The sequence below is a fragment of the Plectropomus leopardus genome, chromosome 8 (assembly GCF_026936395.1).
Source record: "Plectropomus leopardus strain MGB_pleo_1.0 chromosome 8, ASM2693639v1, whole genome shotgun sequence".
Classification (NCBI taxonomy): Eukaryota; Metazoa; Chordata; class Actinopteri; order Perciformes; family Serranidae; genus Plectropomus; species Plectropomus leopardus.
Window position 1 is genome coordinate 15,543,604 of NC_142183.1, and position 17,481 is coordinate 15,561,084.

Genomic DNA, 17,481 nt, shown 5'->3' on the forward strand with positions numbered 1-17,481 from the left:
GAGTCGCTACAAAACAAACCTGACAACGCATGTGTCAAACATTTAGACCGAGCAGTTAAATATCACAACCAGTCACAAAGTCACTATAATTCGCTCTCTGTGCTCGGCCAACGTCCAGAGGAATGTCTTCCATCTATTTCTCTAATGCTGCACAGACGAAGACGATGCCTGACGCTGTAAATGGTGTTCTGTTTCCGTCATTGTCAAGCTGACAGGCGAGCAGATTGATATGGATATTTAAGGAGCCTTTAAGCTTCCATATGTCAGAGCATCACAGTGCCGCTCGTGCCTCAGAAGCTATCAAAACATCTAATGTAGTGCGTGTGCGTGTGTGCGTGTGTGTGTCTGGTAGCCCTGAGGCGGCTCCCAGTGTTGTGTTTCGTGGATCCTCGTGTCTCACAGTGGGAAGCAGGGTGTGAGAGGGGGCCCGAGTGACTAATGATTTAAACCCCCTGAAGGAAACAGCTGCAATACCTGAGACCCTTCCTATCCAGCACAGCACAAATCCATCTCATTAGTAATGTATCACAATACTGACAAGTATCTTACTCTTAAAGAACAAAAAGGGCACTAAGCTACTGCATATTCTGAGGCCCAATATAAAAATCTCCTTAGACCAACAACAGGTATTTTTTATGACCTGCCTGCTGATCAATCTAAAGCTGCAATAAACCTACAAGCGCTGCAACTGATGCAACAAAGGGTGACAAACAGATATAGCACCCACAGGGTTTTAATTTGCAATAATTGCTACAGGAAAAAAACATGCTAATCTTCACTCGTGACATGCTGGAGCAAATTACTCAAAAGATGAATCAATAATTAAAGTTGTGGATGATTAGTTATTCTGTAGTGTTAACTCAATGTTCCAAAATGTTCTGATGCTGTATGTGAAAGTAAATAATAAAAATTGCAAAAAATGTTCTCGTCTTATGACTATATTTAAACTCAATATTTGAAAAAGTATTTATAGCGGTCGACGTTCTCTTTCACACAAAATGAGTTGACACTTTTGATGAAAAATTATGGATATGGTCATAAAGGATTGTTGAATGCTGCAGGAATGACTCCTAAAATGCAGAAATGAGACGGCATTTTTTGCACTCCCAGTTACTTAATAACTTTAATAACTTTTATAGCAGAAAAAGCAATCAATTTTAGTATTTTCCCAGAAGTTTCATTTGTATTTGCAACATTATTAATTTACATTATAAAAAGTATCATTACAATACTGCCACATGAAAAAATTGTGATACTATGCTGTGTCAACACTAATACCCACAGTTTCAAACACTAAGTTAAAGTGGAGGACTTCGGCAACAAGACTTTTGTTCTGCAGTGTCCTCACTTGCTCAAAAGCGGATCTGTGCGTGCATTTTTGTGTGTGTGTGTGTGTGTGTGTGTGTGTGTGTGTGTGTGTGTGTGTGTGTTTGTGTGTGTGTGTGTAAAAAATGTAAGTGTGAGAGTGAGATGAAACAGGACCAGTCTGGCCCTTTGACATAGGCAGGCTCGGAGTTGGAGATGTATAATTACTCTGAGCAGAGAGAAATTACAGCTCTGAGAAAGAAGGCCGGGCCCGCATAATCTTATAGGTGTGTCAGAGCCTGGCTGCAGGATGGAGAGAGGCAGAGAGAGAGAGAGAGAGAGAGAGAGAGAGGAAACCTGTGGCGTCTTTACTGGAAATCCACGTCAGCGCCACCCATCACACACTATTAGCTGCCATCAAAGCTCTAATTTTACTCTAGCATTACACCCCGCTCCCTGTGTCCCCCTCCCTCCCCTGCTGCTCTAGATGGCGCAGCCTGGTGGGAAAACGACATTCAATCCGCTGTCCGCCCCATTCAGGCCAAATTGGCAAATGACAGCTCTCCGCCTCTCAGATTTCGGGAAGTGAAAGGTACCACCGCCACCGTCTGCATTCAAAAAGCTGTAGTTGGAGGGATGAGGAGGAGGAGGAGGAGGAGGAGGGGGGGGGGTAAAGAACGAGGACCAGTGAGGCCCGAGGAGTGGACTGAGGTGGGTTAACAGCCTCCCTTGTCCTCCTCTGCGGTGACGGTGCTGGACAGAGAACACAGAGAAAAGAGAGAAGAATGCCTACTCAGCAAATCAAAGGAACTTCCCTGAGACCAATGGGAAAAGTTGACCTCAATCCCCTAATCGGCCACTTTAGCACCCCGGGCTGAGCCGCGCGGGCAGATGGGAATACAGCGTTTGCCCTCATGGAGGTCAACAGCAGCGAGAGGGCAGCACACAGAGCTGAATCTTATAGAGACAGAGGCGTGCTGACATGGGAGCACACTGCGCCCCGAGACCAGATTTTAGAGCTCGGGCAAAAATTCTGCAGAAATAAAGACAACATGTGACATCTTTGCTCTGATAAGCTGAGGGGAAAAAAGAAACGTATAAAAAAATATATATGCAGCACTGCTCGACACATATGCATGCACCAACAACAAGGTCTTTCATGCGCGTTTTACCATGACACACAGGGAAAAGACACAGAACATATTGTGTTAGACACTAACTGGCCGCCCGGCTGAATGGTACTCTTACTGCTAATTAAGTGCTAATGGCAGTTCCCCCTGCAGAGAATACTAATTAATGTTCCATTCTTCTGCGGGCTGAGCGCGTACTCCACAGCGGCCTAATGAGGGGAGGCAGGTACGTCTTCTCCCAGGCTGGGTTAATAAGCACAACACAGAGGGGTCTGAGTAGAGAGGGCCAAACCAGGGGGCTGCTTCCTGTTCCCTAATCTTAACAGACCCCCCTCAGAACGCTCACAATGAGCCGCGGAGGTAATGAAAGGATTTGTCCTATAAACGTGGAAAATAGGGCAGCTTGTGTGTCTGTGTGGATCGCACCTAAAAGTTTGGGTGTTTGTATGAATGTGACATTAATGCGGAGGCAATTCTAAAAATATATTACAATAAAACAAGTTTAAAGAGTGTTTTTTTCTTGTTTCAGACACAGATATTTCTACAAAAATAAAAAAAATTGGGGGAAAAGTTTCCTTGTTCCACACTGTAGCAGTATATAACTATTGTATGTATATACTATTTGAACCCTGCAATGCAAAAGTATGAAAGTACTTGGAAAACTGTTTCTTTTTAAATAAAGATTTCTGACACTGAGTAGCATTTTATATTGGGTATGTCTTCCTCCAGAATTACACCCCAGAAACTGCTGATGTCACTCAGAAAACAACTTCTATTTTATATAGTTTCTGGCTCCCTGAGAATATGCGCCGCGGAAAAATAAATAAATACATTACCTGTTTGGATGCAGAAAGCCTGGGAATCAGATTCAAAGTGCTGAAGAATGAATGGCTGTGCGAGTATGTGGGAGCGTGCATGAGCGTAAACATAGATTGAGGATGGTATTGGAATTACCTGAGTGAGATAATGGTGGTGCATTAGATTAACTTTCAGTCCTTAAATGCAACACATTTAGGCAATCTTGTCCCCCAAAAACATGTCAATGTCTGAAAGGCCTCCCTCTCGCTATCAGGAGCCTCTGGTCCCCCACACTGATGCAGCTGGCAAGGCGCTACCGTCGACAGTCAAAACGCAGCGCCAGATCTAGTTATAAAATAATTGAATTTTCATATCAGAGGGGACCAGAGTCCCAGCAGACAATAGGACTGCTGAGTCCTCTCTGATATTGGCTCAGGCCCTTTGCCATGCGCATGAAATCAGTATGTTAATGTTCCAGGGTTTTCTTTTTTTAAGGGCACTTGTGCTCTCGCAATGTACTACCGATGCGGTTTCAAAAAAAATTGCAACTATTGATAAGTAGGCAGCCAGCAACCCCCTCGACCCCTCCTCCCACCCAACATGCCCACCCCCGCCTCCCCCCAACCCTCCGAGGCTCTAGACGTTCTCGCACCCCCATCCTCCCCCATTATTAAAATTGTAATTTATTTTTCTAAATCAGAATGACAGCTTGCTTTCTTTTCTCTGCAGCAGGCAGTGAATCACCAAGCTTTAATTACTTTCGTAACTTCGCTGACCCTGTGAGCGTGCTGCTCTGCCAGAGAAAATGGGACCTCCAACAAAGGCCCCTCCACAACCACAGCCGCCTTCGGTTCATTCAAAATGCGAAAATTTATCAAACTGCGGATTTTTATAAGATTTTGTTAACATTTCACCTCCTATCTTTTTCACACTCCCCCAAAACACCCCCGCTTGCAACAGCTCTGCACTCCCAATCTCCTGGCCCACGAAACTCACTCAACAACCTTATTCCAACTCTCCCTCTTTCCCTCCTCTCGTGTGCTCGTGTTGACTCAACAAGGTCTCCTCAGGTCAAAGCGGACAGAGGTCACACTATCATCAGTAACCCCCTCATATCCAGGCCGTGGCCTCGGCAGCAGGGAGACAGACAGCGTGGGGTCCCGGGGCCACAAAGCACAGATCAACAGGGATGAAGGCTACATTTGATCACTTTCACAGATCTTTGGTCTGCAGACATCAGGGGTCAAGCTTTATTCAGCGCCGCCGTCAGAGTCTATCACGCAGCCCTTTTCCGACCACAGGTCAACGCCACAAAGAAGTCGCTTAAATCTTTAAAAGCGTCTCTGAAACTGCCACATGGAGCCGTGATGCGTGCGAGAGGCATTTAGGTTGAACAGGAAGAAGCCCTCCTCTGCTTTGTTGCTGCAAAGTTCAGGCATGTTTCTTGTTTGCCAACAGATCCCCATTTGCTTCACATTACTTCACCGCCGCCCGATTTATTAAAGAAGCTAATATGTTGTAATCCCTGCTATCGCTCTCACCTTCTCACTGGCACACCTCTGTTTTGGGCTGTGCCACTGTGTGAACCAGGGGTGCGCAGGCACCGTTGGTCTTTTGCTGACTGCCTGATAATTGAATGAGCGATTATCCCTCCCATTAATAGACAATGATACAGAAAGCACTGCCATATGTACAGAATATTAATGAGTGGCTGCAGCGGCCTAGATAAGAGAAGCGCCATGCAGTTGCTGTAATAGGGGTTAAAACAATTTGCCCCCCACCACCCTATCCCTCCACCTCACACACACACACGGCAGCTCCCATGCTTTCCTCTATGCTAATCCTCCATCCTCTCACCAACTAAGCAGGCTGCCACCAACCAACCACCCCCCATGGCCTGGGCTTGTGCTTGGCGCTGACCTCACTGCTGCCAAGGCCGACCCGCCATTGTGTGAGAGTGCGAGCAGGGTCACTCGACAACAGAATGACATGCTAATGATGGGAAGCAGCGGGTGATTCAGTATTTATGTTATGAGACATTTCGCAACAACAGAGCTGGAAACTGAGGGTGGGAATCACCAAAAGCGACATGATTCAATACTATAAGCATACTTCTGTCACAATCATCTTCTTAAACGTGCTGGATATGCTGAGTATTGTGATAAAATATACTGTGATTTATAAAAAAGAACTTTGAAAGAGACAAAATTTACATTTTTTTTCATCTCACTTAAGTCATTAATATTGCAGCATAATGTTTATAGTGGACTGAAAACGCAATGAATTGTATTATTGTAGGAGGCTACCAAAAAATGTTATTTGTTTTTGTAACAATAATAATTTATGTAATGAAAAAACAACACTTGGCAGCAGTGTATCAAGCCTATTCTCATTTCTGAAGTTGTCAGATACTGCTGCTTTGTCAAACACCAACGCCAAAAAACTCACTTCACTTTGTAAGATGGACGGACAAACCTTCTGAGGTGTTATGATGCATCACTCGTCAGCTGGACGGCACTTGGCACGGCAGTATGACAAACGTGTAAAGGTGGTAAATGTTCATAACGCAGCCGAACGCCACCTGTCACAGCCATCTGATACACAGCTGGACAGCTGGAAGGTTCCCTGGGAGGGTGGCGTACGGGTCCAACAAACCTGGGACTTTCACCTGGAGCCCGGTGTTTGCTTCCCATATGAATGTAGAGCCAAATGATTTTTTTTCTTAACCTAACTACGTACTCAGATTGTTGTTTAAAATATACTAAACACATTATTGGTTATTTAAGCCAGATCACTCACCTCACGATGGCGGGACTATCACACAGACATGCCAAAGTAGGAACTACGCAGGTGGAAATAATGTTTTTTCATGAACAGACAACAAACAAGCAAACGGTAACCTAAACAGACATTTCCTGCGAGGTAGCAGACATGTCCACAGCAAAGAAAGGGTGTAAAAAAATATAAATATACTTGAGTATCGGAATTTTATGTTCCATGATAAAGAGTTTTTGAGAATCAATACTGTATCACTTTTTTAAAAAATACTAATTTACATATATCGTGTTTAAACCCCCGAATGCTAGACATCAAAACTGTGATGTCTGTCCCTCGACTTATTCCTAGGGTGTTGCAGGAATAGCTGCAATGAATACAGATTGTAGCGTTTTGATTGCATTAAAAAAAATACATTTTTTCTTTTCAAATGTATGCTCATGGAGGTGTGGTCTTTAGGGCAGTTTTCTTTAAAATTTGATTTAAAAAATACCACAATATATCATCCTGCTTACAGTATAGTAGTCTAACCAGACATATTAAATCATAAGCTGTGTCGTGTGTAAAGTCAACAGCAAATTCTTTTTCACTGAGCAATGAAACTGATGTTATTTTCTCTTGTGGGACTTTTTTTTTTATAACCAACATGATGCAGGGAGCAACTGGCCCAGGGGTATTTTCACATTTTCTAGTTTGGCTCCCACTGGAAAAAGTCTGGACACCTCTGACTAAACCTAACCCTGTGCTTTTTTGATGTGCATCCAAAATACCTAGCATGTAATATATAGACTTGGAAGTCCGCTGATAAAGCAGCGATACGACTTGGGATGACAATGTGTTGGTGTTATGATACAATAGGGCCAAACAAAAAAATATCACAATATGCTGTATCGATTTTTCCCGTTTCCCTACTGGAAACCATTCAGATTTTTCCCGACCAAAAGAAATTTCCAACTAACTCTTGTTTTTTGTAGTTTTCTCACTTCGTCTCACTGAACCTGTCTTCATCTTCTTGCTGTCACACGTTTATTCTGATATTCAGGTAAAGATGCACGAGCAGCCGAAGCATATGGCGCCACAAAGGCCCATCCAGCATCAGCCCCCATCACATTTCATTAAAAGGTTGCAGCGAGTCAGGCAGGTGAAACAGTTGGGGCATACTTCTATATGAATCACCATGCCAATCAATATCTAACATCTATTAGCATTGGAAGGCAATATTTCCCCTTTTACCTTGCAATAATTGTGCTTAATGCTGTGAAGTACCTTATCATAGGTCTGACGGCAAAAGAAAGGCCAGTTACCATGGCGACTGTGAAAGCCATTGGTTTCCTTTTCAGCAGAATAATGAACTTCTCTCCTCTGTGTGTCACTCTTCCACTCCACTCTCAGCCTCTTCGATTAAATTGAAGTCCACACGTCCTTGAAATCCCTCGTCTCTGCCTTATAATTTGCCAAACAAGAGAAAAACACTGAAAAAAATGTTCCAAGGCTCAACAAATGCATCACTTTAGGGCAGAGGCGTGGGTGGATCTCACAATCAATATGCTGTGTTTTGGGGTTTTTTTTTTTCCAGATTTACTGACAGGAATATGTCCTCGTAATTAAAAGCGAAAATACTTCCATACTTGCAGTTACATTTTATATGTTTTTGATGATGGAAGAGTAAAAATGACATTTTCCTTTACTCTGTTTAGGTGGTTGTGAGATGATTTTTTTCTATTAGAAAACCTGCATTCATCCTCTCAGATTTAACAACTTTAACAAGAGGTTTTAAAATGTTCAAAATATGTTTAAAGACTTCTACAATCACTTGCAATTACTTTTACTCGTTTATTTTTCTTTCCTTTTTTAAAAAAAAAAAAAAGATTTTTTTGGTATTTGAAATAGAAAATGATTAAAAAAATGTCTTTCTGCAGGAGAGGACTTTCAGCTGATGGAAAGCTTGTCAAAAGTAGTTGAAACTACTCTGTCACGTTTAATAAGGATGGATGCCTGGAGCTGAATAGACTCCTCAAAGTAGTCTCAAACGTGCTCCATAGTCAGGTTTTTTTCTATATTTCTATAAGAATAAAATAAAAAAATGAAAAAAAAAAACTTCTCTCCTCTTAATGTCGTGAATCCGATCATTGATTGCACTCGCTATCCACAGCGTCCTTGAGCGCAGACATCCTCACTGCCCGAGGACATCAAGTGTTTTATTCAGTGGTGTTGTCTGCAGGATGGTCGATTAAGGGAAGAAAAAAAAGCTGCAACTTATTGAAGTAAAGCTGGAGACTCGAGACGCACACAGATCCAAATATGCCCATCAAATCTTTTTTTTTTTTTTTAACAAACCGATTGCAACTGGTTGAAATGTTTTTAAGAGACCAATAAGGGCTAACATTTTAATTCGATTATAGGTTATTAAGGTTTATTCCAGTTGCTACTTTAAAACATCACTATATCGAATACGTCATTTTAATCCTTTTTTATAGCGTTTTCGATAAGTTGTTGGCTTGAGTATTATTTGTATGACATTTTAATGCGCATTAATCCTCCTGTATGTAAATTTACAAATTAAGTTAATTTTCGAATTAAGTTACTGTTTAAATATCTCCTTCCTACAATTAAAATATGAATGCACCTACCATTAACGGGTCTCAGTGTCATTTCACCCGTATAATACAAACTAAAAATGACAGACTCGGTCATTTGATGCGTTTTTCCACAAACTACAGCAATTACGCAAAAGGGCGAAAAACACCCGCGTTGTTGTCTTACAGGCGTGGGATGGACCCTGGTAACACATAACCCTTATTTCTTCCCCCAAACTTAAGTCTAATATAAAGAAACATTAATATTACAGCCAATTAACATGAGTTACCTCGTTATCTTAAAAGTGGATAACAGCAAACTAAAAGCACATCTCTGTTTAAATCAAGTAGTATAACTGAGCTGAAAAGGACTACTGCTACTTTATATACAATCTGCATTTGTATTTTTCCACATATTTATCTTGTCTTTGTATTATATATTGTACATATTAATCATTAGGCCTATGTGTGCACTGTTTTTACTTTTGAATTACTGTCGACCTTGAATACCTCCATTAGCACACACTCTTTTGACAGTGTTTCCAATGCTGTTTTGCCATTCTTTATTTCCTTGTATTTAAATCTATCTATCTATATATCTATCTAAAATTAAATTACTTTACATTTTAGGCCTATCACATCAATACTTGATGATTAGATAAATCACTATAAGAAAATCTTTCTGACAGTTACAGCATTATGTCATGTCTAACAGCAATTTCAAGAGACAGATTCATAATAAAATGTCTCATCAGACCATAAAATGCACACAGTTGTGTTCATAACTACAGACAGATGCACACTGAGGTGGAAAATCACCAACATATCCTCTCAGCATGAGCTCATAATTTAAATTCAATTAATCAAATCAAAAATTGATTAAACAAACAAAAAACAGGTCTGACTGAAGTCTCCCAAAGAGCAACCACGCACATAAAGTGAACCAACAGCATGAATGAGACAAAGATGTCCAAATCTGTTGTCACCTACAGAAGCATTTTTTAACATCATGCAGCAGTTACATCCACAATATCAACTCTGTTCAGCCTGATGGTCATGAACAGTCAGGCATTATCATTCAGCCTTGGCACAAAACATTAATATAAGAAAAAAGATGCAATCCAGCTCAGCTGTGATGATTCAGTCATCCTACAAGGATAATTTCAACACAAGCTAAACTTTTCAGCAGGAGCAGGCCAACAGCACAAACAGAAAGGATGCAGTTTGCCCAGAAATATCATTCATCTCTTACGCACTACGCGCACCGGGCACGTCACGTGGGTTATACTGAAAGTAAACACACTTAACTGCAAAATTAAGCTGTGGCTGTGTTTCTATGTGATTTCTATTAGCTTTAAAGTCCATTGTAACCGTCGTTAGCACTGTGTTGACACCTGGTCTGAAAGGCCATAACCTGCAGAGCCGCGGCCTACCTGCGCGAGCCCGGAAACCTGCGTCACATATGATCCCAAACTAAAGAAATGTGTTTTAAAACGACAGAAAAACCAAAGCCAAGCCAGTTCACGAGCCTACGTGTTTGTGTTTTTAGGTGAAAATGTGAAACCCTGCACAGTCACGTTTGGACAGAGCGTTTTCTCAGCAGTTTTGAAACATCTTACCGTGTTTCTGTGGCGCGTGCAGGCTTTCCTCCTCCTTCTGACGACCAAAATACGCAAAAAGCACCTTAAAATACGATGGTGTTCCTTAAAAACTGCATTTTTGGGACATTTTCCCGCATAAACTTCACCCAGTTTTTATTTTGCATACTCAACTGGGCAGGTGAGCTCCCCTGACCTCCTGCTACTGAGTGCAACTTCCTGTCAACATGAGACCACAGGGAGGCGCTCGTGAGCTTACATCACAGGTGAGTGAGCTGCACTTCCTGTACTGCAATACATCCATAACACCACAGAGGGAAATGTGCACAGCTGCGTTCTTGGTGAATACTTGTAAACACTTGTAAGATTAATTTCCATCATTTATAGTTAGATCATAGGTCAAGCAGATCTTTGTTTTTTTATAGAGCACATTTTAGCAATGGGACAGTTTAAATTGCTCTATTTATAAACATCAAGTGCAAAGAAAACACATAATAAAATAGCATTTAAAGATGATTAAAACAGTCATTAAAGAGCTAAAGAATAGGAAGCAAAAACAAGCTTGAATAAAATAAGATGGATATAAAAATTAAAAAAATATATAAAAATAAAAGTTACAATGACGTGTAAGTTATAAATCATTTTTGAGAGTAATCCGCGGCAAACAGAGAAGACTTCAGCCTTGATTTAAAAGAACAGAGAGTTGCAGAGGCTAATATAATGGCATAATGTAGCAGAAAAATAGTATTTCAGCCCTGAATCACCCAGTGCTTTATAAACCATTAGTGGTATTTTTAAATCAATTCTTTGAGAGACAGCACCTCAGGACCAGAGTGATGTGATCCACTTTCTTGGTCTTGGTGACAATTCAAGTAGCAGCGTTTGGATTGACTTTTTCAGGGGGACCTGTAAAAAGACTGTTACGCTAACACCAAGTAAGATTAAGTTTTTCCATTGAAGTCCTTTAGTCCTTGATATATCATCTTAAAGTGAGACTGATTATTAGACTGAAATTGCAATCGTTTTTATGTGGGTGTTGAAATTCAGGTCTGAGTGAATGACTGCATTAAGATTTCTGACTTGGTCTGGTTTTTAACATTGCAGGCTGAAGTTCAGCGCTGACTTTTAATTGTTCCTCCTTGACTCCAAAAAAAGGGATATGTAAAAAACTGTTTCATCAGCAATATAGTGTTTATTTAGTTAGCGCTCGAATCCAAAAAGGAGCCATTGAATGGTTTATTTATGGAGATAAGATTACTTTTTTTTCTCACTATTGTGGCGAGTTTTTTTTTTTTTTGTTCATGTCCTACAGCGTATGCAGGGCTCTCTCACTCTGTATGACTAATATTAAACTTGCAACGAACAATATTTTGATTATTGTTTGAGTCAAACACTTGACTTTCACTTTTCATCAGCTCTACCTATTCAGGTCACAGTAAGGGGAGTGAGTTTCATGAGCTATATGGTATACTAAAGTGATGTGTTTCCTTCATGTTCCCCTTAATTCTCACGTCACTTTACAATGCTCTTTTCATGAGGTTGTGGCGGACTTCACACCTCCTAGACAGGAAACACTCATTGCATAATCAGCTAACGATACATGACAGACACTATACACCAAAAGCTCATGAGATAACACTTTATGACACACATCAAACCGTAATTACAAAATCATCTTCAGAGATAGTGCTCATATTTAAAATCGCGAGCAAACGATATGACACAGAGCTGTATGAATACATCTGTGGCAGCGTTGGTTTATACATCTACATTAAAAACAAGGGTGGAGGGTGACACGCTCTGTAGCATTAAGTAAAACTTTCCAACACTGCTTTCACATCCTGCAAATCCATCAAGGAGTTCAGCCTAAATTACTGGTAGAAAAAAGGGCTTAAAATTCCATGTATCAATCCCAAAGGTAAAAGGGTAAAAAGGAAAATCCCTTATCCCTCAAATTAGGCGTGGGAGGTTTGAACAGATATGTCTCATCCAGAGCGGCCCCTCGACTTCTCTCCACAGTTGAGTAAAAGCCAGCTGTGAAAGCTGAAAGACAAAAACAGCTGGGATCAGAAGCTAGACTGGCTGTAGCTGCAGTTTCTGGGTAACACGCAGACATTGTTGATACAACAGGAAGGATTGCCTCATAATCACCTCATTTCAGAGACAATAGCCAACCTGTCATTTTTGGTCAGACACCAACTTTAATATTTAGACCCGTGAGTGTCCAGCTGATTACAATTCATTGAGTGAATAATCTGTGATTTACTTTAAAGGGTCACTTCACCCCAAAATAAAAAGCAAAAATATTTTTCCTCTTACCTGTAGTGCTATTAATCAGTTATTTTGGTGTGAGTTGCTGAGTGTCGTAGAGATGTCTGCCTTCTCTCTTATATAATGAAACTGAATGGCACTCAGCTTGTGGTGCTCAAAACATTAAACAAAATGATTTGAAAAACTCAGCAGCAATGTCCCTTTCCAGAAATCATGACCTGGTTACTCAAGATAATCCACAGACCTTGTTGTCTCTCTGTTGACCTGCGCGCACCAACCGTATCACTGCGCTGGAGGAAGTGTGCATCTACTCATAGACGCGAGGCCTGTGTTTGTGACAGCACGAGATGCAAACATTAACGGCGTAATCTTCGGCTGAGCTGCAACACTAACTACCTCATTGGTGCTCAGTGAGCTAACAAACAAGTCCTCCAGCCCAGACAACCACATCAGTCATATGTTCATATCTTTGAATACTATCCACAGGATTGTTTCTTAAATATTTCACCAACAAAGGAATGACAGGAGAGCTCTCACGAAGGACATTTAGAGATGTAAGTGATGTTATAAAAGAGTTGCTGTTGCACCAAAACTACATGGTTAGGTTTACACATCAAAACTGCTTTGTTTAAAAAAAAAACCCAAAACATTACGGTTTGGTTTCAAATAAATATGTTTGCTACAAAGATAGCCTGATGTATATCACATGCCGTGTTGTTAAAATAACTCTAAATTATTATCCTGCTTTCTTACTATTTATACAATACTGCCTGATTTCCTTCTTTGCTCCTGTAAAACTTATTACAACATAACACATGCCACATAACATAACAATAAACATAAATATGGATCATAATTTCTGCTTGAAAAAAAATGCCCTATGTCTTCATATTCTTTAGGACAGTCTCGAGCTAGCAGCAGATGCACGCTTCCTTCTGCACAGTGATACAGTCTGAGGGTGTAGTTCGGCAGAGAGAAAATAGTTCCTAAATAAAACTTCTCAGGTTTTTTTTTTAGCCTTGAGCACCATAAGCCAAGAGTCATCTAGTTCCATTATTATATTATTTTTATTATGATTATATTTACAACATTCTGCAACTCACACCAAAACAATCAAGATTGATAAACAGCACCGAAGGTAAGGGAAAAAATACAGATTTTTGATTTTCATGTGAACTGTCCCTTTAATGCACCTTTGACCACCAGCGTCAAACTCTTAAAGCCAGCATCTCAGTTTTCATTTCCATAATATGAAGGTAAACCTTTTCTTCTACATAGGCCCCATTTTTCCCCACAAAGAGGAACAGTATAAAGCTACGTAAATACTGTCTATTACAACTGAAGTTTGGTGGAAAACTCCCTTTGTGGTAGAAGACTGTACGCTGAGGTAAAGTAAAGTATCTTTACCACTTTACCTTTATCTTACAAACACAGTAACCTCAATAAAAGCTAGAGGAAGTGACACACAGGCTGTTAAACACAGTCCTTATAACAGAAGTTTGATGTAGTGAAGACATATACTGTATGTAAATGTTACAGTAAACTGATTCTCTTCATAACCTCTCAGTGCAAAAAAAAAATATGCAGATGCTTTTACATTTGACATTAGAAATGTTAGCTTTACCTTGAGCAGAAATCCTACATGCATTGATACATGTTTAATACTTCAGATTTTCTGCAGTAAACGTCATACTATCTGTCAAAATTTCCACCTGCATTAAGGGCTGGGTTCTTATAGATGAGAGCAATGCTTTGGTTACGGTTCGGCTGTGTTTGTGCCTGTTCAGGTGCTTGGCTGCTTGTCATCTGTCTATTTCCTGTCAAAACGGACATCATTTTGGACCGGTAGTGATCCCCGGCCAGGAAATACAGAATAGGGTCAATACAGCTGTTGATGCTTGCCAGCGGCCTCGTGATCTTGTAAGTAAAGTTGACAATGTTGAGGAATTCACAGTTAAGATCCAACACGCGGGAGGTGTAGTAGAGCGTCCGCGTGATGTGAAACGGGACGAAGCTCACGGCAAACACCACCAACACCACGATGATGAGCTTGATGGATTTCTGACGTGAAGCAGCGCCCTGCTGGCTGGTAGATATTCCCCGTCTGGGTCTGCATAGTGCCCGCGCCATCAAGCAGTAACACACCACGATGACCAGGAACGGGATGCCGAATAGGAGCACCATGACGACAGAACTGTAGTCCACGTACTCCTCAAACTGCTCCTGGCTGGTTGTGTCATGGCACAGGGTGTCGTTGTCCCTCCTGGAGGTGGTGACGAAGATGAGGTTGGGCACCAGGCACACAGTCACCACGCCCCACACCATGGCGCACACCAGGTGGGCATGGCGGGACTTCACCAGGGTCAGTGCCTTGATTGGGTGGCAGATGCCCAGATAGCGGTGCACACTGATGCAGGTGAGGAAGAGGATGCTGCAGTAGAGGTTGGCATAGAAGAGGAAGCGCACGATTTTGCAGGCGGCCACTCCAAAGGGCCAGTGACTGCGGTTGGCGTAGTAGTAGATGAGGGTGGGCAGGGAGAGGACGTACAGGAAGTCGGACAGGGCGAGGTGGAACATGAACACCGTGCTGGGGTTCCACGGACGCATCTTCAGGAACAACCACAAAGCTGTAGCGTTGAGCACGAAGCCGACCACAAACACCAGACTGTAGGAAACAGGCAGCAGGATGTATTTAAACTCCTCATCGAAGCGACAGCTGGAGTTGAAGATTGTGATGAACACCGATGACTGGTTCGTGTTGGCGCTGCTGTTGACTGTTTCCATAGTGATGCAACTTCTCAGTGCTGCACTTTCAAACCAGCAGTTGACCAATCCTTCAAAAGGAAGAAAATGTATCCATTATTTGCAGAGAAAATGCACATGTAGATGAATTAAAGGTCCAGTATGAAGGATTTAGTGGCATTTAGAGGTAAAGTTGCAGAGCTGAAACTTCCCCCTTGTGCCAAGCGTGTAGGAGAACCACCACGGCTGACACGAAAACGTTAAAGGCCCTAACTAGAGCTAGTATTTAGTTTGTCCATTTTGCGCTTTAGTAGGACAACAGAACAAAGTCCATGGAGGAGGACATGCTCCTTATGTCGATATAAACAGCTCAACACCATAATTTATTTGTTAATTAGGCCCATATTTTGGATTAGGGGTTGACAGATTATCATCCTGGCCAATTATCGGGGGGGCGATTAACTGTATCGGCATTTAATTTCAAAAATCGCCTATGAAATTAATTAATCAAAAAGCGCACAGTTTTGGCTCTGCTGCAGCTGTCTCTCTGCCTCTGGTCTGTGTTTTACCACAGACTGTATATAAAGATGGAAGACACGCCCCAACTTACCCCCACAATGCTAAAGAAAAGATCCAGGCAGTATGGGCGTATTACACTCAACCAACACCAGGGAAGACAGTCTGCAATACATGCAAAGAAAGTGTCAGCATGGGAGGAAGTTTTACTTTATAAGACCTCAAGGAGCTATTTTTATTCATTTGTTTTTTTATTTAAATGTTCACTTGACTTTATAAAGCTGCTGGGAACTGGCTGCATATGATGTTGGAAATGTTGGTTTTGATTACACCTTTGCTAAAGGCATTTAAACAAAGTTTTGTGTTGGAGTTTGTTATATTCCAAATTTTTCATTTTGACAGAAAGATTTTCATTTCTATTGTAAATGCATATCCAAATATCGGTTATCGGTCTCATAAACTCAGCCCAGAAAAAAAAACAATATTGGTATATTATTGTATTATTCATCTGAGTCTGCAAAACAGCTAAAGATTTCAAATAAATGATGCTGAGTAAAAAGTACGAGATTTGCTTCTGAAAGTAGCAGAGTAGAAATATAAAGTAGTATAAAATTTAAATACGCCTACATAAGTACGGTAAAAGTATCTCATAATTCTAAGTAAAGTACCTGAGTAAATGTACTTAGTTACTTTACGACATTGAAGACGAGGTAATAAGTAACAGTAATACAATGCAAATACGCAACTAAAGCACAATTACTTCAAAACTGCGGGCTATTTAAACACACTGGGCTTGTTGAGTACTATGATCCTCCACTTCGAGACGAAAGTACGGGAACACAAACAAGCACCGAGTTATCGGTGACACTGCGGCTACTCACCCCAACCGGGATCCCGAAAAACAGACCTGGTGTCAGGCTGATCTGATCCCTCCCGGTGCTACAGAGAAGTAGTCTAACTTTCCAGCCAAAGTCCGGCAGCTGCTCCTCTCTCTCCGTCTCCTGTCCTCGTCTCTGAGCCGTCCAGCCCGTGGACATCAGCCGCATACAAAGTTATTTTCCGGTGAAAGTGTTGTCGGAGTCCATGGCAGCGCTGCAGAGACACTGAGCTCAGGACACACGGAGAGCATGAACTGCACGGCTCAAATGGGAAGTCACACTGCTGAGTGGACAAAACTGCCGCCCAAATGTCTTCAGTGTGAAAGTCACTTTCAATTTAGTGGACCACGTGAAACTGCTACCAGAGCTTATTTACATACTATATACTCCATACTTTTACCTGACGTGTGTTTTCTCTCCTTACAGCAGATTCTCATGTACCTCTACACTTACAGAAGTAGGCTACTCCTGTTATGCTATGTGGTATTTTTAAATGTCATAACTATAATAATAATGATAATAATAATAATAATAATAATAATAATAATAATAATAATAATAATAATAATGTATTTATAGAGTGCTTTTCAAGCTACTTAGACACTTTGCAAAAGTAAAAAAAAAAAACAGAATACACTAAAATACAGACGAAATAAGTAGGATACTACAATTATACTATTTGGTATTTTTTAAATGTCATGAATCTGGACTTAAATGTGTTCAGTTATGACGATCAGTACTGTGTTCTTCCTCAACAGTTCACAGGAAAATGTTATCCCTATTGATATTATTTATTGTCTAATTTATGGTGTTTTCATGACATTAATGGTATTATTGTATAACTCATGTAACGATGACACTGGTGTTTCAAAACACAGGGAAAACATAACAT

At 41.0% G+C, this 17,481-nt stretch overlaps 1 protein-coding gene across 4 annotated transcripts; it reads right to left on the reverse strand.

Annotated features, from left to right (window-relative positions):
* Nucleotides 1–11,807: 11,807 nt before the first annotated feature.
* LOC121948166 (P2Y purinoceptor 4) lies at nucleotides 11,808–16,877 on the reverse strand. 4 transcript variants are annotated; one of them, XM_088080960.1, is made up of 3 exons: nucleotides 16,619–16,877; nucleotides 15,806–15,876; nucleotides 11,808–15,287 (listed from the first exon to the last, which is right to left on the reverse strand). In XM_088080960.1, exon 3 carries the CDS (start codon nucleotides 15,235–15,237, stop codon nucleotides 14,146–14,148), a length of 1,092 nt encoding a protein of 363 aa, XP_087937086.1. In that variant the 5' UTR covers nucleotides 15,238–15,287; nucleotides 15,806–15,876; nucleotides 16,619–16,877; the 3' UTR covers nucleotides 11,808–14,145. The 4 variants fall into 4 exon arrangements, with proteins under 4 accessions (XP_087937086.1, XP_042349390.1, XP_087937084.1 ...); XM_042493456.2 differs by having other exon boundaries at nucleotides 16,593–16,877; XM_088080958.1 differs by lacking the exon at nucleotides 15,806–15,876.
* Nucleotides 16,878–17,481: the final 604 nt, after the last annotated feature.